At 36.9% G+C, this 24998-nt stretch overlaps 1 protein-coding gene across 1 annotated transcript in view; it reads left to right on the forward strand.

The window, feature by feature from the left end:
• The window catches only part of MACROD2 (mono-ADP ribosylhydrolase 2), a 2244457-nt gene that overhangs the window by 1219022 nt on the left and 1000437 nt on the right, over positions 1-24998 (forward strand). Inside the window, 1 exon segment of the mRNA XM_036750299.1 lies at positions 9266-9387. Coding sequence (XP_036606194.1) covers positions 9266-9387 — 122 coding nt within the window.

Below are 24998 nucleotides of genomic sequence, written 5' to 3' on the forward strand. Positions count from 1 at the left end.
AGCAAATACTGTCTGTGTCCCAAATCTGTCCACTCCCTTTTTTCCTACATGTGACCTACAAGATTTGTTTTTTACATTTTTTTAAGTGAAGACCCCAATCTAGTCCAACCCCTTTATCATTCACATTAACTGACTAAAGCTCAGAGAAATTCTGTGACTTGCCCAAGGTTACATAGCCAGTTAATGGCAGAATGAAAATTGGAACCCTGGGGTCCTGATACCCAGTCATGTATTCTTTCTAATTTCAGCAGAGATGATGTCATAGTATGTGGAGGAATCACATACTAGAGTAATAAGCAATTAAAATAATGAAGGTAATTTCCTTTAGAGCCTTACATTGATTCACCATCAGCTTTCTAGACCTGAGAGGTCATTGCATTAGTCAATAGAAACACTTGCTCCTGGTGCTGTAAATTTAATATACAGGATAACATACAAAATCAATATTTAGATTGTATATCGGGAGGCTGTTTTATTAGCCGTTTGTCCTCCTGATCCTTTGTTCTCGGTTATTTGCATTTCTGGAATGAAAATACAGATTAGGTTAGTTAAGATTTCAGTAATAACTCACAAAGGTGCTGCCTACAGGTCTTAGTCCCATGTAGACTCAGGGAATTGTGAGGGACCTCAGAGGTCAAAGAATCCAAACCCATGCATGCCTAGAGCACGAATTGCCTCTATAATGTTCTCAAAAAACATGATTCAGCATCTACTCGAAGGCCTCCAGTGAAGAGAATTCACAAACTTCCAAAATAATCCGTTCTATTTGGGAATGACTGGAATTGTCAGAATGTTTCTTCTGTCTCAAGTCTCTCTCCACTCCAGTTCATCCCCCACTCAGCTATCAAAATGATCTTTCTAAAGTGCACGTCTGACCATGTCACTTCCCTGTTCATAAATTCCAGTGCTTCCCTACTGCCTCCAGGAACAAATATAAAATCCTGACTTTTAAAGCCATTCGTAACCTTGTTCCTGCTTACCTTTCCAGTCTTTTTACGTCTTACTCCTCTCCACATAATCTATAATTCAGTGACTCTGGCATCCTTGCTTTTTTTTTTTTTTGCATAAATTACTCCATCTTCTGACTGCATTTTCATTGGCTGTCCCCTGTTCCATGCCTGGAATTCTCTCCCTCATCACCTCTGCTTTCTGGCTTCTGTAAATTCCTTAATGTCTCAGTTAAATCTCACCTTCTTCAGAAAGCTTTTCCTAGACCTCCATAATGTTTATGCCTTTTTATTTGTGATTAGTCAATTCATCCTGTATATTTATCCTGTTTGTACATGGTCTCCCCCCATTCGACTGTGAGCTCTTCAAAAACAGAGGGGCTGATTTGACTTTTCTTTGTATCTCTAGTGGGGAAGCTAAGTGGTACAGTGGATGGAGTGCCTGGCCTAGAGTCAAGAAGACTCATCTTCCTGAGTTCAAATGTGGCCTCAGATGCTAACTAGCTGTGTGACCCTGGGCAAGTCACCTATTTGCCTTAGTTTCTCATCTGTAAAATGAGCTGGAGAAGGAAATGGCAAACTACTCCAGAATCTTTGCCAAGAAAACCCCAAATGGGGTTGCAAATAGTCGGACATGATTGAAAAATGATTGATGATGTATCTTTAGCACTTAGCACAGTGCTTGGCGCATAGTAGGGTGCTTACTAAATGCTTGCTGACTTGATTTAATTTATATTAAGCTAAAATATGCCTACGATTCCTACCTGTTTATTCTAGTTCTTCTCCCTCTGGTCAGGCACAATAATGTGATCCCTCTTCCACATGAGAGCCCTTCAAATATTGAATCACACTATTATGTCCTCTCTAGGAAAAGTATCTCCCCTTTCTTTCAACTTATTCACATATGACATAGTTTTGATCCCTTTCATTGAATTGGTTAGCCTTCTTTGGATGCTTCCTTCACGTGTTTGTCAATGTCTTTTACAATGGAAAGGGCTGCTACCTCTCTAGGTCTGGATAATACACGATTATAAATGTAGCCTAAGATTATGTTAGCATTTCAACTTGTCATATCCTGCTACTGTCTTTTGTGAAGTTTTCGATTCTTTAAAAAACATACGTTCTTTTCATTCCAGCTGCTTTTTTAGCTATGTGTTCCCTTCTTGTGCTTGGGCATAGCATATACGTGTATATTTTTATATATTTTTGTGTATATACACATATTTATAGAGCATATATATGTGTATCTATAGATATATAACGATGTATTCTTACATATATGAACATACTTTTACATACATACATAGGAGGGAGGGATCAAGGTAGACCATGTGCTACATTTTACATTTATTCTGTTGAATTTCTTCTTCTTTAATTTGGCCCATCATTCCAGCCTGTCAAGACCTTTTTGAATCTCAGTTTTGTCATCTACCATGTTATCAGTACCTTCAGGCTCCAAGTCCCCTGCACACCTGACAAAAAGTGCTGTCTTTGCCTTCATCCAAGGAATTGACTAAAGAAGAGCATAGTATGAAGGATAGTTTCCTGACAAACTCCACTAGAGACTTTATATTCAGATTTCCTATATAAGTAGGAAGAAATTTTCATAGCACAAACATTAATGGAAATTCACTTTTACTTGTCATTATTACATAAATGTTTGAATATGTTCTATAATAATAATGATGATGACAATGATATATAACATTTTTATAGTACCTACTATGTGCCAGCCACTCTCTTAGCATTGTTTTACGAATGTTTCATTTGATCTTCACCACAACTGGAGGAAGCTGGTGCTATTATTATCCCCATTTTATAGTTGAAGAAACTGAGGTACACAGAGGTGAAGTGACTTCTGAGGTCACACAGTTAGCAAGGGTCAGAGGTGATATTGGAACTCAGATCTTCCTGACCCCAGACCCAGAATTCTATCCATTGTATCACCTAGGTGCCATTGTGCTAGGTACCATGGGAACACAAAGATGCATAAGAGATTAATATCTCCCTATAAAAGCTCACAATGGTTTGTTTTGGGGAGAGGGAGAAATAAGACATATCAACATGAAAAAATAAACACAGTAGTATATTTGGAGGAGGTGGGGCAGGCGACCTGTGATTCCATCATAGTTAACTCTCAGGGTAGAAACTCCTACCATAGATTCAGATTGAGAACTAGTTTATAACGTGGAGTCTTAGATAGTTTCTCAACTGACTTGCCCATAGTCATATTCAGTCTGTGACTGAAAAAAGATTTGAGCCTAGGTCCTCCTGAGTTCATGATTGGTACTCCATTCATTATGGGATGTTGCCTCTCACATAGTGAGAGCAATTAATGCTTAGTGCTAAATGAGTGGTACAGAGAATGATTTTTATAAGTATTCAGAGGAAAGAAAAGTGATTGTGTACTAATGTGGTCTGGAAAGGCTTAACACAGGATCTGGGTTTTGAAGTAAAACTTGAATTCTGAGATTGCTTATAGTAAAATGTATAAATATTAAGTTAAAATAACATGAATAATGAAATACTTCTGATTATTTCAGTTCAAAAGTCCGATAACCAATGATTTAGACCCTAATACTTGTGAGGAAGGTCTATGCTTAGTTTTGTGTTAATTGATCTAGTGAAGCTAAACAAAGAGTCCTAGGCTTGAAGTCAAGAGGACCAGAGTTCAAATACTACCCTTTACATGTAAGACACTTGATCTGTATGTGCTTACTGCAACTAATTACTGTGCTAAGCCTTAATGATCTATTAATAAAAAGACCAAAACCTATATTGTTAGAGAATGTTCTCACGCATGGAGTTCCCTTTATTAATAAGTTCTCAGATCTATTGTTTATTCCTGCAAATAGAAACCCAAGAAATGTTCGAAGAAGAGACTGGTATTAGGTTGGATATGAGAATGTATTGTTCAAATGAGTTTACATAAGTAAAGCACTTTGCAAACTTTTAAGTTCAAGTAAATGCTACCTATTATAATTTCTAAATAAAGTTATTTTAGGTTTCTTTGCAGGAATATATAAGTGGCAGTATCCCCTTACTTTTTTTTTTGCAGGGGGGAAGGCTGGGCAATTAGGGTTAAGTGACTTGCCCAAGGTCACACAGCTAGTAAATGTGTCAAGTGTCTGAGTTCAGATTTGAACTCAGGTCCTCCTGACTTCAGGGCCCGTGCTCTACTCACTGTGCCACCTAGCTGCCCCAACGTCCCCTTATTATTAATGAGCAAGCAAGGCCTGATAACCTCACCTGTTCCACAATGACACTGTATTTTAATCACAGTCCAGCTGCCTCACAAATCAGATACCATTGAATCCACAAGAGGTCTAGTCAAAAGAAGGCTAGATAAACTGTAACCCCACCCACCCCCTCTAACATACACACACTTCTAGAAAAAAAAATCCTCAAAGCATATTTCCTACTTAGGGCAGTTCAACAATATCATCTTTGGATACAAGTTATACTTTTCAGCCATTTTTTCAACTGTGTCTGATTCTTTGTGACCTCATTTGGGATTTTCTTGGCAAAGGTACTGGAGTGATTTGCCATTTCTTTCTCCAGCTCATTTGACAGATGAGGAAACTGAGGGAAACAGGATTAAGTGACTTGCCCAGGGTCTCATAGCTAAGTGTCTGAAACTGGGTTTGAACTCGTCTTCCTGCCTCCAGGCCCACTGAACCAACTAGCTGCCCCACCAAGTGTAATACTCTTCATTAATAGATTGGTTTGCCTGGAGCCTAGTGTATAGGGAGCCAGCCATGGAGTTAGGAGAAGTTGGGTCCAAGTCCTCCTGCCACATATTGGCTATTTTACCCTTGAAAAGTCACTTGAACTTTTAGTAGCCTCGACAACTCTACGTAAGACCCTATGCTGCAGTGAAGTTGCCAATCTGCATTTATACAAGTTCCCCACTAAACACTTTCTAAATCAGTGTTCCAGGGCTCTTTGCATGACATTACGTCTCAGCCTCTGGGGTCTAGCCTGCTGGTGATGAATAAGCCACTCCAAACTATGCTGGTCTTAGGACTAGACACATAGTTATTTTCTAGGTCTGTACCTGGGCTTTGTCAGTTGATGGGGCCTGCCATTGCTTACACAGGCATAGATTTTGAGTCTCCACAGCATAAGGAAGCATCGGTGGAGGACCTCAGGGGAGAATTATATAATTGGAATGAAAATAATGCAGGCATCTAAAATACAATCAAGTTGAATTGTTTAGAAAATGGAAAAGAGGAAAACAGATTTAGTTGAGCTGAAGTGATAACAGCTATCTATTTTCCAACAGTTGAATCATTCCATAAATCAGGCATCTTATCCTGGTCAGGAAGCCCTTCCCTGAGTTATTCTCAAAGTCACTTTTAGTTGACAGCAACTATCTTAAAGGCTAGCTAGTTGACACAGTGAATAGAGCGCAGGGCCTGGAGTCAGGAAGACCTGAGTTCAAATTCAGCTTCAGATGCTTATTAGCTGTGTGACCCTGGGTAAGCCACTTAACCCTGTTTACCTCAGTTTCCACATCTGTAAAATGAGCTGGAGAAGGAAATGGCAAACCACTCCATTATCTTTTCCAAGAAAACCTCAAAAAGGGGTCACAAAGAGTCAGGCACAACTGAAACAATCGAAGAACCAAATAATCTTATAGGACTTGCACTTCTACAAATAAAGGTGCTGAAATCATTGAATGTTAGAGCTGAAATGAATTGGAGCAAGTACACTCTCATGGTCTCTGGCAGGATCAATATTACATTAGCTAGCTATGTGATACTGGTCAAATTGGTCCCACCTCTCTGACCTCCATTTCCTCTAGAATGTACAAAACTAGACAAGAAAATAACAATACTTGATTTTTTGATAGCACTTTTAGGTTTGTGAAAAGTTTCACACTGCAGTATTATTACCTGATTTGATACAAGAGCTTCGTAATGTATGGGGCTGTTCTTAGCCCCATTTTTCAGAAGAGGTAACTGAAGATCAGTAACTTGCCCAGAGGCACAAGCTGAAAAATGTTTGCAGCACAATTTGAAGTCGGGTCTTCCGGAACTCTAAATCCAATTTTCCGTCTACCACAATACCACGATGTGTCATCAAGAGATCGTCCCTAAGGTCCTTTTTAGTTCTGAATTCTTTGAAAGTGTGAATTCCAATGAAAGAAAATGCAAGTTTTTGATGTGAAAATAACAACTGACCTTTATATGGTCCTTTAAGGTTTACAAAGCACTCTACATGCATATATCATTTGATCTTCACAACAGCTCTTTGAGAAAGATACTTTAGATGCTTTTATTCTGTTTTCACAGATGAGGAAACAGAACCTCAGAGACATATTCAGTATACTCAGACCCTGATGATTTACTCTAAGCATCTATATACGTAACATGAAATGAAGAATTATACACACAGACACACAAATATACATATATGTGTGTACACACACACACACATACATTTCAAGGAATAATTTTCCCTAACTCTGCTTGAATGATAATTAGGCAAACCATTTTAATAATTCAATTGCAAGAAACACATTTTATCTGTTATCTAAATATTTCTCAGCAATTATTTTTATACTAACTTCCTCCCCACTCTACTTCCTAATACTGGTTACAAAATCTCTACTGTGCTTTGTAGATGCTGCTATAGCCTAAGGAGAACCGCTGTGTTTGAGTTTTTCTATTGATAAAATAAAGTTAATAAAGTGATAGTTTTTGAATGATAGATACACTTAGAGAGATTATCAGACAAGGTAAAAGACACAGCTCCTGTCCTCAGCAGCAAAATATAGGTGGCAAACAAAACAAAACAAAAAACTCTGGGAGAGTATTGAGTCGACACAGTTCCTAGCTTCTTTCCTAATCTACCTGGCTATTCGTACTCAATCACTTTTATTGTTGTCTATTCTAATGATTACACGAACTATATCCAGTCAACATATAGACAATAGAACAAAAGGGAAAAAAAACACTAATACAGTTCACCGTTTTTGTGGAAATAAAAACAGTAGCACATTTCTATAGCATTTACAATTAACAAATTACTTAACAAAGTACACAATAGCCCTATGAATAACTAACCCAAGTGTGATTATCACCATTTTACAGATGGGAAAATTGAGGATTAGAGAGTGTGAATGTTAGCACTACTACATGGTCTATGTTAATAATAATTTTAAGGGCTATCAGGCCCCAATGTAAAATTGTTCATTAAAAGCACTAGGCTGGAAACTGAGCAATTCTCACAATTTAAATCTGTGAATTCCCTGTTCATTATTAGCATTATCTTAAAGTAAGATGATCCAAATTTCTCTAATCTCTTTTAATGATTTTCACCTAACATAGGAAACATTACTTCCTTTTTCTCCCAAATGATAACAGTTCTCGCTTTATTATACTTCCAAACATATATATGTAAAATAACATCTGTGTGAAGCCATTGATGAAAAACTTCTACCTGTTTTGATCACAAGTTGTCATCTCCAATGTCACCTGACAAGTGTTTGAATGCCTGTTTCAGATTTAGTCTTTGAAATCACAGAATGGGGCTTTTCTGGAGACACCATGCAGTAGTCTTGACAGCCAGCAGAGAAAGTGTCTGTCTGTGCAACCTGTTCTTGAAATGTGCTAAAAGCTTAATGATTAGTTTCATCCTTTCCAAATTCCCTTTGCCAATTTGAACTACCATTATTTTTTTTTCCTCCGGTGTAGTCTCATTCTTTTGTTGTTATCTAGTAACTTTTTTCACCAAGTATGAATTATTCTGTATAAAACATGAATGATGTACTAATCAAGAATTTGACCACCCACCCTCACACAATGTGTCAGTAACCACTTTACCTTGTGTTTGTCTACAGGCCAAAGTAAGCTTAGGTTTTGTTAACAAATACCTATATAATATCAATGAAGTGTGTTAAGTAATCTTAATTGATGGTAGAGTTTGAAGGCTGGAGATAGAAGGCTCTTTTGAGTAACTTGACTTAAAACTTGTGTTAACCCCTTAATATTTCCTAGATTTAAAAAAAAAACTGTCTAATTTTCCCACTCTCTCAATATTAATATTTGCTAATATGGTAGCATTTTAAGGTAAATACTATGTAGACTAAATTTGTCTTCAAAAATAATGTGAATTCTGCTATTCTAAATGCTATTAGATAAGGCTAGTGGATCTTTTTTTTTTTTAATTGTGATATGGGGTAAATTTTCTCATAGCTGTTTTCTTCATCTTTCTTTTGGACTGAATATTCCAATTGGTATCACATTTATTTATGTACATGTCTTATGCCTTATTAGATTATATATTCCTTGAGTTTGAGAACCACATAATTTTCTTCATCTTTTGGCCTTGATTCTAGCTCAATTCCTTGCACATAGTAGGGACTCAACAAAGATTTGTTTAATTGAGTTTGGTTTAAAAGGATAAAATGTAATGAACAAGAAATATCCTATCTAAGTTATCAACTTATTAGAAAGTTAGAGGACATTTATAATATATAAAAATTATTCTTCACAAGTAGGACTTTTTTTAAAATTTGGATTAAGTTAGAAATTACCCTCTTCAACACTCTTATAGATCTGTTATCTCATTGGTATGAGGACTTCTTCTACTAGTACAGATTGCAAATTATCCCATGCAATTCTTGTTCATGTTCCTCCATAGATCCTACACTAAGGATCATCTCATCATGTGCTCAAGGCCTCCTTTTGGTTCTTTTAACATTTCGTGATTTCTAGTTCAATATTTGACCAGTTATTCCTCACTCTCACTAAATAACTGCCTCCCCTCCTTTCCATTCCTATGTACCTTTGAGGATTTCTTTTATTCCACTTCTCATCCACAAGTCATTTTGGGATATTTAAACAAATTCCTGCCTATTGGCAAGAATGTTTGTAAAAAAATAATTTGCATGCAATGTAACTGTAGCCTTATTTAGAGGAAAAGTTATGATGTCTGTCTTTGGCAGCCTTCCTGTGTTAGTTCAAAATTCTCATTTTGCAGGTAATTATTCTCAGTTTACCTCCCACAGGTGATTTGTCTTTTGCTAGGGTGCCAATTATGAACCTCTTATGAGAGATTTCACTTGGGTCTGACCAATAGCTGTGAAACATTTTAGTAATGGTGAATTCCTTTTCACAATTATCACCTACATAGGGAATTACATGGGAGAGTTTGCTATCAAAAATCTTTTTACAGTGGAAACCTGATCATCTTTTATAGTCCCTACTTTGCTTATTTCTAGACATCAGGAAAAAAAATTGCTTAAGGAAAAAAAAATCTACTTGACAGATTAAGAGTAATAATTTTTCTTTTCACTTTTACATTTGCAGATGTCATCCACACTGTGGGACCCATAGCCAGGGGTCACATCAATGATTCCCATAAAGAAGACCTTGCAAATTGCTATAAATCTTCTCTGAAGTTGGCAAAAGAGAATAACATCAGGTCAATCGTAAGTACAATCTACACAAATTTATCTTATCACTTATCTCTGTCATTTGAAAGCAGATTTCACAAAAATGATATAAATCTAGTTCCAAAAATTCCAGAAAATGATTTTAAGGATCTCAGTAGGTCACTAATACTGTTTCCTAATCTATTTCCCCCCAAAAGTTTGTGCAACACGAATATGACCTTAATAAATCTGAGTGATAGGGGATTTCTCTTTCCTGTTTGACAATTTTTGGCCAGAAAATATGAAGAAATACTGATCACCAAAGATAGGGATAAGAAAGAAAAGAATTAGAGAGAAATTGAGAGCAATGCATATCACATATATTGTATTTGTATGTAATATATACATATTTTGATAAATTTGTCCAAGGTAGCCTTTCTTCTGTAGATACATTAAACAATTCATAGGATCATATGATTGCATCTAGCCTCCTCATTTTACAGATGAGAACACTGAGGCCTACAGAGGGTAAGTGTCTTGCAAAAGGTCACACAAGTAGTAATGGAGAAAGGAAGGATTTTAATCCACGTCTTTTGATTCTAAATTTTATGCTTTTCCCTTGTACCATGCTATTTCTTGGTCCGTCTGTTCAAATTCATTTAAAGAAAAATCAGTCCAAATTCTGTTTTTGAACATTGAATTGGCTATTTATAGTTTTATTCACTGTCTGTAGGTGGAAAGGCCCACTGTTCTCATGGTCCAGCAGGTTCTCAGAATGATGAGAGTTGGAAAAACACTGAGTGATTCTATGCTGCTTCCTAAGCAAGAATCAACCCAAACTGACTATTGCTGGATGGTTGAATTACAAGTTCTAAAAGCTGCCTCATAGAAAAGACACCAACAAAAAGTATAGTTTTCTTAATAACTTGTCCAGTACCTAACTATCTATTTTTGTTTCAAAATAGTACCAAGAAGGGAACATTATAAAAAATGGATATATAATTCCCAAATGAATATAGATGGGAGTGGGGGGACACCTTAAATTATTTCACATAGATTCCAGCCTTGATAAAAGTTGCTGTTTGTCCTTTGTTCTCGAGGAGGACCATGACATCAGGGAGGTAATGCCATAACATGCAAGTGAATTAGATTTAAGTAAGGGAGGGCTGTGCAAAGTCATCTGCCTCACTTTGTCCTCTTGAGCCATCTTGGTCCAGTGGCCAGATATAGATCAGGACAACTAGAGATGGCCCAGGATGCAGTAGGGGACCTTGGCCTTTTCAAGCTAAGGTCTTTAACAGGGTTCAGTTTGACTGAGGTAGCACCCATCAGTGATTAAGGCTTAATAAAAATGAAGCAAAGAATAGCCTCTTCAAAAAAAAATATCTGGGAGGGGAACACCCTTAGGATTTCAGGGGAAAACAGAAACAATTGTTATTTGCATTCATTCTGAGCCAATCAGGCGCAAACAGAGACTAGGTAGGGCTTGATCTGGAACCAGAGTGATTTGGGCTTAAGGCTGATCTTTAAGAGAAAAAATGAAAACAAGAGGAAAAAAGTTTCAGAGATTGAAATTTACATTCCCTGTGGAGGGAGAAGGAAGAAAGGAAGGAAGAAAGGAAGAAAGGAAGGAGGAAAGGAAGGAAGGAAGGAAGGAAGGAAAGAAGGAAGGAAGGAAAGAAGAAAGGAAGAAACCTTGAAGGCTGGAACCTTGATAAAACTAAGAAACAGAAAGATGGCTAAGTACTTAAATTCTTAGACTTAGATAACTGATTAAAAAAGGTTAATATTACTTGAAAATTCAGAGCTAATGGTTTTGCTACTTATATTTTAAGGATTATTCTTCCTTGGTCTTATACAAAGAGGCCAAGCCAGAAGTGTCTATTGAACTCATAGGTTTGTGAACACTATATTCTATATTTGTAATTTTAGTTACAAAGTGAATTTTCCAAAGTTACCCTGTTTTATTTCTCAAGTTCCTAGTCTAAAATATGAAAACTTTGTGCAAACCAAGTATGCAGGTCATTTTTACCTTTGAATTATTACTACAACAAACCTGGATATTCAATTTCACCATCTTTGGCTTTTCCAATTTACTCTTTTCAAAGGGATCAATTTATATAATTATAATTTATCCTCTGTCTAAGGGGAAAAATAAATTCCAGAGAGCTGTAGTTCACAGAGAAAAGAGAAATGACTCCAAATGACTGAACCACTGATCTGATGGGTAAATTGGTCCTCCCCAAGAAAGCAAAGAAAATGAAAAGAGGTGTGTGCACCCCAGAAGTAATTAAGGCATTGTCAATATGGCTATTGACTGAAAAGCAAGAGGCTGAAATACTTGGAAAGATGGAGATATACACAAATCTCCAAGTCTGCCTAATGTGGATCTCAGGGCCTTAAGAGAATTAGCTAATGATTTCACTCCACCACTGGCAATTAGTTTTTAAACACCATGAAAAGACAAGAGGATATCAGAGCATTGGGACAGGATAAATAGGACTGCTCAGCATAAAGGGCAAAATGAACAGCCTTGCGTAGAAGGCAGAAACCTACCCAAATAATCATTGCTATTGGCGTGATATCAACCTTTGTGTCATGGATTGTAAATATTCCAGAAAGACAAGAAGAAAAAGCATGCAATGAGTAGCCTTCCTTTGGGGGATGTCCAGCATCCCTGAGGGATCTTGTATGTGATAGACAGTCTACATCTCCTTTAATGGTTTATATTTAGAAGGATACGGTAAACAAGACACTAATGAACTTTGCAGACAGTGACCAATTACTACCTTTTCCAAATAGTCAAAGTAGAAAACCACTGACACAGGTGAGAAATGTGGCAACAATTTAATTTTTTATGTGCCTCATTATGTTTTAGAAACTGTATTAATCTCTGGTTGGGCAGCTAGGTGAATCAGTGGATAAGAGTATCAGGCCTGGAGTCAGGAAGACTCATTTTCCTGAGTTTCATCTGACCCCAGACACTTCCTAGCCATGTGATCCTGGGCGAGTCATGTAACCCTATTTGCCTCAGTTTTCTCATCCTCAAAGTGAGCTAGAGAAGCAAACCACTTCAGTATCTTTGCCAACAAAACCCCGAGTGAGGTCACACAACTGAAAAACAACTAAACAATAGGTTAATTTCTGGCAATGCAAAAATAATCCATCTTCCCCTTCAAGGAACCTACATTCTACTAGGGAATAGTACTCAGAGAAAAAAAATCCAAGACAATTTGCAGAGGGTGACAGTTCTAAGTAGGGGATATGGCAAAGTTATGGAGGCAGAAAATGGAATATTGAGTTTGGAGAATAGCAAATGGAACCATTTATTTGGAATATAGTGTCAGTGAAGGGAGGAGAAATATAGACAAAGTCTGGAGATGTAGGCTGGAGCAAAACTGTAAAGTGCTGTATGTGGCAATGTGAAGAATTTGTGCTGTATTTGAGAAGCAACAGGGAAACAGTAAGATTTATGATCAGATTTGTGCTTTGGGAAGGTTATTTTGACAACCACAAGGGGGATAGATTGGAGAGATAAGAGGCTGAAAGGAAAAGAAGAATCAGAAGAATATTGCAGCAGTCTAAGAGAGAGGTGATGAGGCAGGAAGTGAAATTGGGTTCCATGATATACAATGAACAACTGAGATGAATGATTTACAGTGGATGGTGACTGTTGCTTTTATTTAACTGGTCTAAAACATGAGTCAAGCATCCTTATAATTCTTCTATGGCTTTCTGCTTGGTGAAAAGTGTCCTGTGGTAATGTTATATATGTAGCAATGATAAGATATTTACCCCATCACTAAGAATTCCTTTCCCACCAATATCCATTGTCATGTTATTTGGTTAATAATTCCTAGTCAGTTAAAAGGAGAATAGGTTCATTTGAGCAATACTCATTATTACATCATAACAAAACTGCTTTGAATTTTTACATTACTTTTTATGCTTCAAAATAGATTTAAATGTGATAACTTACTAGAAAAGAAAGAATATCTTTGGCCTTGGATTTAAGTTCTCTTCTGATAACTATTAGTTGAACAAGTCATTCCACTTCTCTGACTCTATTTCCTCATTTATAAACTCATGTCACCTACTTCATAGAATGGGTTTAGTACTTAGTAAACTTCAATGTTAATTTCAGTTATAATTAATAACATTATTTCATGATATCCTTTTGCAAACACTAAAACCTAGAAAAGCATCATGGTATAAGGGAAGAACACTAGGACTAGGATTCAGAAGACCTGGGTTCAGTCTCTGGAACATGGTAGCTTTAATACGTTAGGCAAATCATTTCATTTTCCTGGTCCCCAGTTTCTCAATTTGTGATGGTGTGGAACTACGTGATGCGTAGACCCCTTCCAAACGCTACAGCATGTTCCTAAAGTCTGGACACATAGGTGAAATGCATATTTTCAAGAAATGAAATAAAGAAATTTTCAACAACATTTTATTTAATTGGAATATTAACAAATAACATCTTCAATATGATTTCCATCATTTGTGATGCAAAGGTTGAGACACTTTGCAAGATTCTTGTGAACTTGATGCAATGACTCCACATTGCCTATGAGTCCAGACTTTAGGGACACCCTGTAGTATACTGTGCTTTTATTTTAAGATGTCACTGAGATAGATTTTTCTTTTCTACTCTAAAACATACAACTATATCATTCCCTTTAGTACATCAATGGAGTAAATAACAGATTTTCTTTTTATATTCTACTTTGTGTTTCTGCTTTTCTTAAGTAAAATAAATATTTGACTTTAAAGCTATACAGAGAGGACACATGACATAGTGAATAAAGTATTTGACTTTAAGCCAGGGAAAAAAAGGGTTCAAATCTCACTTATGACATTTATTGGCTCTGCGAGACCCTAGCAAAGTTACTTTCCCTCTCTGAACCTTAATTAATTGCCATCTGTAAAAGGGGGATAATGATTCCTATCCCATATAAAATTATATAATATTTATAGATTGCTTCGCAAACTTTAAAGTGTTATAAACATGCTACCTATCATCATCATTGTTAATCATCATTACTATAAAGACTTTATATTGTTGTTAGGCTCAAATGAAATAAGGTATGTAAAGAAATTATTCAAGCAGTACATAAATGCCAAATGTGAACATGTTAAGAGGTAAAATAGAAAATTAATCAACTGTTTTATTTGTCTTATTAAATTACAGTTAATTTGCCAATATAGAGTCCATGATTTACAGAGTGAACATTCATATGCAGCTAAATTGTTTATAATCCCACCAAATTGTGTGCATACCTTTAATAGCTTTGTTCATTTGTACATACAAATCAAAAAAGTAATTTGTTCAACAAATATTTGTTGTAACTGGACTCTATGCAAGACACTGCAGTTGACATAAAGACGACTAAAGTACTGTCCCTCCCTTCAAGGAATTTATGTTTTGGATACAAGTGCTAGTGCTAGTAAACCAGCATAAAAATAAAGGTGAGCACTCTAAAGGAGGTCTGAATTGTCATTAAGATTGGGAGATAAGTGAATGCTTCGTGGAGGAAGCATTCTAGCAGAGATTAGGACAAGGGATTTTGATACATAGTTATCCAGAAAGCAGAGGGGAAGAGCAAAGAAGGAGGGCATTAGAGGTGGCTAGTAATAGCATGTTATGGTGCTAAGGAGTCAAAGGACCTTGGTTCAAATGGCAGATTATATTTGTTTCTGAAGGTTAGGGGGTAGATTAGTGGTGACAAACTCAAATAGAAATGGGACCACTGAACCATACCTAAGGATGCCTACCAACCACATGTTCACTTAGAAAACCACATATTAATATTTTCTATGTCCTACTGTATTTTTATTTGTTTTGTTATATTTAAATTGTAAAATTACATTTAAATCTGGTTCTGGCTGCATTAGAGAGTATCGCAGCCTGCATTTTTTACACATCTGGAGTAGAGTATTTCATTATTATTAAGAATAAAAAAAAAACTTGATTTAAGTTATCATATCATATCCATTATTTATCTTATTTAGCTAGTGCCTCTAGGTCCTAGTTTGGGATATTAGATAATGCCTTTCCCTTAGGTGGGGTAGCTATTTGGTACAGGGCTGGGCTTGGAGCTAGAGAGGCTCATCTTCCTAAATTCAAATCCAGCCTCAGACACTTACTAGCTGTGTGACCCTGGGAAAATCACTTAAGCCCATTTCCCTCACTTTCGTCATACGTTAAATGAGCTGAAGAAACAAATGGTAAAGTACTCCAGTATCTTTATCAAAAAAAAAAAAATCCAAATGGAGTCATGAAGAGTTGGACCCAACTGAAACCACTCAATAACAAAATTCCTTTAGATAGAGAAGGCTGTTGTGTTGTGTTTGTCCTTCTTTTTCGAAGAGGACCATGACATCAGGGAAAAGATGACTTGCAGTTGACTTGGATTTGAGGGAGGGCTGTGCAAGGTCACCGGCCTCACTGTCTCCTCCAGAGCCATCTGGATCCAGTGACTAGATATTTATCAGGATGACTGGAGATGACCCAGGATGCAATGGGAGACCCTGGCCCTTTTAGGCTAAGGCCTTTTCATATACTCACTTAGAGTGAGGTAACGCCCATTCAGTGAATAGGGCTCTTTAAGAAGTGAGTGGAGGGATGGCCCTTTTAATTAGAAAAAAAGAAAAAAAAATCAAGCTGAGAGGGAAAGACCCTCAGGGTTGCTGTTCCAAGGAGAAACAGTTACCATTGACATTCACTGTAAGCCAGGAGGGCCCAAAATCCAGCGATTAAGTGGAGCTTGGGCAGGGACCTATTGTGGTCCAATCTATGAGAGTGAATTGGGTTTAAGGTTTTGAGAAAGAAAGGAATTCAAAGGAGAGAAGAGGAGAGGAGAGGAGAGGAGAGGAGAGGAAGAGAGGGAGGGAGGGAAAGAGAGAGAGAGAGAAAGGGAGAGAAAGGGAGGAAAGGAAGAAGGGAGGAAAGGAAGGAAAGAGAAAGAAAGAAAGAAATCTAGCCAGTAAATCCCAAATTAAGTGGGCAGTTTTCTGGCCATCAAATATTTATATTAAGTATGACTCTACTACATAGAATGGATGATACTTTATATATAAGCCTCTGTTTCTTCTTCTGTAAGATGAAAAAGTTAGACCAGATGATTTTTAAGGCCCCTTTCAGCTCTAAAATCCTGTGGCACTCTAATACTAACTCCTTTGCTTTCATGTGATTTTAGGCAGACTATAGAAGGTACATGTGGCTATAGATTTGCATGTGATATTTTTTGCACAGGAGCTGGGCTAAAGTATTTTTGTACATGAAAAAAAAATCTTTGTGAGTCCTCACAGGAGAGATTAATACGCCATCAATATAGAGATACCAAAATGACATACACTCTACGCACCAAGTCAGATTAGAGACACTTAAAATACTGGAAAGATTGGGAGGCCTAGAACTTTTGCGACATCTTAGGGCCTCGATGCATTGGTAGAAGTTGCAATATTATGTTGAATTGTTTTGCTAAAGTATAGGTGTTCATTTGAAGGCATAGTCAAGTGAATCTTATTTTCTTATACACATTCCCTACAGAGTGTGTTGCCATAGCAATGTGTCCTCAGCCTGAAATTCTTAAATGCTGCTTTTATTTCATTATCTGAATCTCCATTACAAGGCACATCAATCAACAGACTCACTTGTCTGAGTCTTCCCAAGACTTCTAACCCTAACCTTTTAATTTGTTTCTTCTTCTCTGCCTAACATCTTTCTATTTTCCTTCAAAATGCTATATTCTTAATTTTTGAGGCCCATGTTGGAATTACGACGTAATTCCATTTCCAATCATCTACTGCCTGCCATCATTTTGTCATGCTTTTATCCATGGGTTTGAAGGGTTTATGTGAAGACTTAGATAAGAATCATAAAAAAATGAGAAGGCGTGGATTGTTGTGATCTGTCTCAGTGAAGGGAGTACCTAAATCCATAATAGAACCATCTAAATCTGGTTCTAAATATGTATGCTGAATTCTTATGAGCCCTGAGCTTGACAGCAGTGCTCAACTGCTATGCATATGCTATAACCAGATAAAATCTGTCTTCCTTCCTTCCTTCCCTCCTCCCTCCCTTTCTTTTCTTCCTTCCTTCCTCCCTTCCTTCCTTCCTTCCTTCCTTCCTTCCTTCCCTTCTTCCTTCCCTCCTCCCTCCCTTTCCTTCCTTCCTTCCCTCCTCCCTCCCTTTCCTTCCTTCCTTCCTCCCTTCCTTCCTCCCTTCTGTCCTTCCTTCTTTCCTCCCTCCCTTCCTCCCTCCCTTCCTCCCTCCCTCTCCTTCCTTCTTTCCTTCCTCCCTTCCTTCCTTCCTCCCCTCCTCCCTCCCTCTCCTTCCTTCTTACCTTCCTCCCTTCCTTCCTTCCTCCCCTCCTCCCTCCCTCTCCTTCCTTCTTTCCTTCCTCCCTTCCTTCCTTCTTTCCTTCCTCCCTCTCCTTGCTTCCTCCCTCCCTTCCTTCCTCCCTCCCTCTCCTTCCTTCCTTCCTTCCTTCCCTCCTTCCCTCCTCCCTCCCTTTCCTTCCTTCCTTCCTCCCTCCCTCTCCTTCCTTCCTTCCTTCCTTCCTTCCTTCCTTCCTTCCTTCCTTCCTTCCTTCCTTCCTTCCTTCCTTCCTTCCTTCCTTCCTTCCTTCCTTCCTTCCTTCCTTCCTTCCTTCCTTCCTTTTCTCCTTCAACTTTTTTGTTGTTTTATTAATATGTTCTGTTTTGACATTACAAACTTTTACAGATTGCAACCACTCCATCTTCCCCCATTTGTGATAAAATAAAACAATTAAGCAAAACCAACAGTACAGTGTGCCTATCTAAAAGTACATGCAGCATTCCATAACTGTAGCAACCCCACCTCTCTCTTTGAAAACAAAAATAAATAGAAAAAAATCTATTTTCTTTCCACCTAACCCACCACATTATTGGTTTACTATCATTACTATTTTACTCTTATCTGTGTACATCATATGTTCCTTGAGGACAGGACTGCTAACTTTTGTCTTCATGTTCCCAGTGCCTTGAATAAATTAAACATTTATTAAATGTTTTGAACTGAATTGTTATTTTTGTTTTGTAGCATATCAGTTTGAACATAGGACTGTTCTCTGTATGTTAATGTGTGGTGTGCATTCATCATTTTTTCATAGAGAATTAGGTGTAGACAATTTGGTTAATAAAGTGGATATTAGGTGGGAAATTCAAACCAAGTAGTGCAGAGGCATGTATTTAATTTTGAAAGCCTGTTTTCCTTATTCAAATTTTCTTATGTTGATAGACAATTTTAAATACCTTTCCCAAGCAAAATATAGCTTGAATTTGAAATTTTGGGAATCATACCTCATTCACTTGTGTCTTAGTGGATTAGCAGATTAAAAGTGCATACTATAAGTGCTTATGATAAAGTGTATGGCATTATTAGAATGGTTAAAAAGTGCATTGCATTCAGTAAGTGCTTAATAAATGTCTATTAATTTTCATTTCAAAGACAGAATGTTTAATGATGAGAAAGTCTACCTCCCTACTTCCATGTAGAGATGTGGTGGGGGGCCCCTATGCCTGTGGGATATAGCATATACTGTCAGATTCGGTTGTATTATTGGTTTTTTTTACAAAACTGCTTTTTCCCCACTTTCTTTTAAAAATTATTTGTTATGAATTTTTTGCTGACTAAAAAATGAAGAAGAGACAGAAATGAATGTGATGGAAAAGAAAAAATGTACTAATAAAATTAAAGTAATAAAAATATCCCAGAGAAAGTTGTTTCTCAGGATTTAAAAAGGGACTTAAATGATGACACAAAAGTCAGAGATATTCGATCAAGCAGTAATAGTTATATAAAATAGTCTGTCTAATTAGAAAAAGTGAAATAGCTTCTTCTTGGTAAGGAATTTAATTTGAGAAATTCTTTTAATTTTGTTTAAGATACTAGTATCTTTTCAAAAATGCATTTGTTTGGGGGCAGCTAGGTGGTGCAGTGAGTCAGGAGGACCTGAGTTCAAATCCAGCCTCAGACACTTGACACACTTTACTAGCTGTTTGACCTTGGGCAAGTCACTTAACCCCAATTGCCCTGCCTTCCCCCCTGCAAAAAATAAAATAAAAAAAATATGTTTGTTTGTTTTTTATGAAAGTTTAAGGAAGGAGCTATTTTACCCATTTGTTATTCAATCAAAATTATATGCCAGTGGAGGGAAAAAGATATTATTTCTTTGAAAATGTTTTGAAATATTTTGATTACTATTCACATTGCTGGCAGTTCAACTAATGTCAACAAATATTTATTAATCCCCTTACATCCAAATGATCGGAGAAAGTATAAAGTTTAGATTAGACTGCCTTATGGAGTTTACAATTGAGTAGGATAATAAAACACATGCCTAGTTACCCTTATAACACAATAATACATGAGAAATGCTTTGGTGATCAAAGTCCTACTTGAATTGCCTCACTACTAGAGAGAAATTTGACTAAAGAGCCAGGAAAATCTTGATTTCAGCCTGATTTTGATCCATTCCAAGTTGAAGAACATTTTCAGTTCCACATTGGTGGAGGCAGTTTTCTTACTGGGATTTCCTTGAATCAATGAGAGCTGCTATATTGACAATTATTAAACCACTTAATCTGTTTGAGCCTCAATAACCTCATCTGTAAAATGTGGATAAAAATACTTGTAATATCTCTCCCACGGGATTGTTGTGAGGAGTCAGCATTCCTTGCTGCCCTCCTTGAGGGCAGGAACTGTCTTGTCTTTGGATACCTAGTGCCTTGTAGGTTATTAATAAGTGTTTGCTTGTTGAATACAAATATGTTTCGTAATTACATTAGTGTTTTAAGGAAATTGTTGATTCAAAACATGGACTACAGTATTCCCAGAATTGTTATTAGACCTGAACAATTAGTTTACTTGGTCATATATTTAGCACATTAATATCCTAGAATACTGACAACGGTAGAGTGTGGGCTAAAATCGTATATTTTATCATCAGGAAAACCCTCTCATGTAGCTAACATGCAGATTTGCACTTAACCCTATTACTCCAAAAAAACCTCATTGTTTAGTTTTTGTTCAGTTGTTTTTCAGTCATATCCAACTCTTCATGACCCATTTGGGGTTTTCTTAGCAAAAATATTGGAGTAGTTTGCCATTTCCTTCTCCAGCTCATTTTACAGATGAGGAAACTGAGGCAAATAGGGTTAAGTGACTTGCCCAGGGTGACACAGCGAGTAAGTGTCTGAAGCCAGATTTGAACTTGATGAATCTTTCTGACTCCAGGCCTGGCACTCTATCCATTGAGCTGCCTAACTGCCCCATTTTTTAATATACAGAGTCATTATATATAAAAGGTTGGCTATTTGGAACATGCAGGCCAAAGATACATAGAACTAACTCATTAAAAAATATTAAGATCAAGAAAAAAAAAAACAACTATCCTTATTAATACAGAAAGAAAAAAAAGATTTGAAAGCTCTTGCTTTTTCTGCCTGCTTTGTGGGAATGGATTGCATTTTACGTATATAGCCAAGTCACATTTGTCTTTTTCTTTGATAGGCACAGAAACCTGTAAAAATGTGCCAATGGTAAAATATTTGTCAGGGTGTATTTTACAGTTTCATGACCTTTCAAAACACTAAAAGCTGTGGCTTTTATTAATAGAGCCCTGAGTGATTAATCCAACATCACTGTATTGGTTCTCCTTGTTTTCTGTGATCTCTGATTATTGAATGAAATAAAAATACTATAAAATCCTCATAAGGGTCTAACAAATAACTAGGACTGGAAAATTGTTGGCCAGCCCTTATGGATACACATCTATAAAGCCAGTACGATTTGGTAGATGATCTATAAAAGCCAAGGTAATAGATATTCTTGAATGACATATTCTACTGGTCAGTCTTTTGACATTGGCATACCTGGCAATTTCAGAAAGCTTTAAAATGAATCTATGGAGAAAAAAAGCAACATAAAGGCTTTTATCTGTACAATGAGAAAGTAACAACATTTAGAGACCAGGATAGGAAGCTACGAATGCTTTTCTATATGAGAAGCACGATCTTCCCCCAGCAGAAACACCTGGAATCTGTGAGAAAGTCTCAATACCATTAATTGTTTTGACCAACTGGGCCCTGCAATAAGGGTGGGGCCATATATTATCTTACAAAGTAGCACCATTCATGTCAACTATTTAAAGGGGCTAAAGATGCCATTTGTGTGCCAGAGTGTTTCTGACTTAGCGAGTCTGAGTTCTGTTTTCACTAGATCTTCAAAGCAAATGGAATCAGACTTCAGCAGTTCCCAAGGGCTCAGTCATGAAGCGCATATTAAGGTGTGATTTTTTTTCAGATTGTTCTGTCATAGAACATTGTACTTTGAAAGTTCTCATGTTCTCTTTCGACTGTGGATACTTAATAAACACTCATATTTATCCTTGTCCCGTGGCTTACAGGAATCTGCCTGGTTGTTAATTCAATGTGAATTATTTGTATTGAGGAATTGTTCAAAAGAAATAAATAGATAGATAGATAACATATATAAAAGAAAAAAAGGAGAAAATAAAATATACGTCCATCATATTTAAGCCCCCACTATGAGAGACCCTCAGAAACAAGAAATTGGGTGGATTAATGAGAATATTAAAAGCTAGGAACTCAACCCATTATGTTTACCTAGCAGTAGTAGGTCCTCATATGTCTCGTTTTTGTTTTTATGCAGACGTGTCCAGAGGCAATAATTATAGATCCTAAAAGATGACTGGGATGCACATCGATAAGTAAATCAATTAGCAAACATTTACTCAGTGCCTGCTACATGGCAGTCACAGCCAGGCTTTTAGACTGCTCCAAACCTCTTTCATTCGTTTTTCACCATTGCAGTTTGTGTCATCATAACCATCATAGGATTATAGATTTAGATCTTAAACAGATTTAAGAGATCATCTAATCCAGAGATTTTTTTTTGAAGGCAATAGGAGTTAACTGACTTACCCAGGGTCACCCAGCTAGTAAGAGTCTGAGGCTGGATTTGAACTTAGGTCCCCCTGACTCTAGGGCTGGTGCTCTATCCACTGTGCCACTTAGCGATCCTTAACCTTATCGTGCCATGTAGCCCTTTGGTAATCTTGTGAAGCCTATGAAACTCTTTATAGAATAACATTTTTAGGGGCAGTTAGATGGCGCAGTGAGTAAAGTCCTGGCCCTGGAATCAGGAGGACCTGAGTTCAAATTTGACTTCAGACACTTGACACGCTTACTAGCTGTGTGACCTTGGGCAACTCACTTAACCCCAATTGCCCTGCATTCCGCCATCCAAAAAAAGAGAAAAAAAATTAAAAAAAGAAGAATGTTTTTAAGTGCATAGAATGATATATATATATATATACATGTATATATATATATATATATATATATATATGTATATATATATATTTTAAAAAAAAACAGGGGTATAAAGGAAACCAATTTTATTGAAATAAAGATGCATTTTTTTTGTTCTCATCCAGCTTCATATACTCCTTGAAATCTGTCCAGGGACCCCTTCACAGGTATAGGAACCTTTGATCTAATCTAACCCACTCATTTTATAGATGAGGATGCTAAAGATTAGATGGGATGAGTGATTTGCCCAAGGTTTCTCTGGTAGTAACAGAGCTGATATTTGAAATCGGGTCCTCTACCTCCAACACTAGCACTTTTATGTGAATAAGACTAAACCAAAGGGCATAGATCACCTTTCCAGAATTTATTTTTAACAAATGTTGATGCATGCTTCTGTTGTATAAAACCTCCACTTGGGAATTCTCCAAACTCTCTCTTCCCCCAAATCATTTGCATTCCAGACTGCTAAACAAATGTAACATGGCAATAGCTTTTGAATAAAATTAACTGACAACCAACGTTTTAGGTAAAATATTGTTTCTTTTAAGAAACTGAATCGTTAGTACACTCAAGACTATTGTGTTTGATGTCTAGAGCAGATTCACTTAGCTATATTTGTTTAACAGTAAAAGATTACTGCAAAGATACATTTACTTTTAAGACCACCTCTCCTTTTTAAAATTTCCTAGTTCTCTAATCCATCTAGTTCATTTGGAAAGATGTTTTTGTAGATCCACAAAAGAAATATTTCAAAATAATCTAAAATATTTGAGTACTTTTTTAAAAAATAAAAAAGAGACTAGATTCTTTTGTTTCTTATTTTGTAGTTTATTATCATGATACAGTCTTATAGTATAGGGCCATAACACCCTAGTAAAGCCTGTATGGTTATCATGAAGTGGGACTACCACCAGCTAAAAGTGATCTCTCCTTTCTCACATTTTTCCAGAGCACTATGCCTGTTCTAGCCCTTTCCCCAACATTCTTTACATCTTTCCATAGTTATTGCTATACATTTTTAACCTAAATAATTGATTTCAAGCTCCTTGAGGGCAAAGATTTTGTCATGTTTAACTTCCAGATTCCCAGTGCCTTACCCACAGTAAACAATTTGCATGAAAAATGGAGAAGCATTTATTAAGCCCTATGTGTCCAGCACTACCTGTGCTAATCTCCTACGTACTAGGGATTCAATTACTGAGGTGAGGTGAGCCCCCAAGGAGCTTAAAACCCAACAAAGGGAGACAATATATGTGGAGAAGTGGTAACATAGCAATACCAGCAGGCATGACTGAAAATGACTAGAGTAAAAATGAGGATAAAGGGGCAGCTAGGTGGCGCAGTGAGTAGAGCACCGGCCCTGGAGCCAGGAGGACCTGAGTTCAAATCCAGCCTCAGACACTTGACACATGTACTAGCTGTGTGACCTTGGGCAAGTCACTTAACCCCAATTTGCCCTGCCAAAAAGCAAAAAAAAAAAAATGAGGATAAATAGTTTCAGGGAGCTCAGAGCTCGGTGACTTACCTCCTCCCTAGCATGACCTCTAGTGATCTGATTTGGAGGGTGGAGCAACAGCAGCAAGGCCAGGCTTCAATATCCATACTACCTTTTCTTGATCCAGGTACAGAGCCCCTTTTTATATAACCCCCCAGAAGAACTTTCTTCGTTCCAGAAATGTAGCCAACAGGAAATGTAGTAAAGAGTTGGAACCCACAGTCTATACAATTCACCAAGTTTTTAGTCATTCAGAAAGCATTTTTCTAGTGGATGTGGGAAAATGTTGCTGTTGCTTCTATTCAACTGTTGTCTGATTGCTTTAGTGAAGACATATATTGTAAAGAAGAGAGAAAATAGGGTAAGAGCTCTGCTAAAGAATTTTCAGTTGGAAAAAGGTCTGTGGCTCTTTCTATTTTTTCTTCCTAGATTTAGTCCATCATTTATCTAATTTGCATTATTAACTTTCTGAAGAAGAGTACATTAGCAATATTAAACTTATGGTATTATTTCTTTTGTATTAACTTCACAACAGAGCTTCGTAACTGCAAATGAACATTTTTCACTCATCAATATGACAGCCAGAGATGCTTGCATTTTTGCCTTCAGTTAAATATACTTCTCCCAGTTTTGATTTGGGGAATTTTAACATTGCTAAATGAGCAACATCCCAGTGTCATTTTGTTCTATTTTATGAAAATGCAAAGAAATCTTCCACATTAATATTCAGCACTTTGACAGATTTATGATTTCATCACAACCCATCAATGCCTGTTTATTCTATGCCTGCTCATATTCTTTTCATAGG

Source organism: Trichosurus vulpecula, chromosome 3 (assembly GCF_011100635.1).
Source record: "Trichosurus vulpecula isolate mTriVul1 chromosome 3, mTriVul1.pri, whole genome shotgun sequence".
NCBI lineage: Eukaryota > Metazoa > Chordata > Mammalia > Diprotodontia > Phalangeridae > Trichosurus > Trichosurus vulpecula.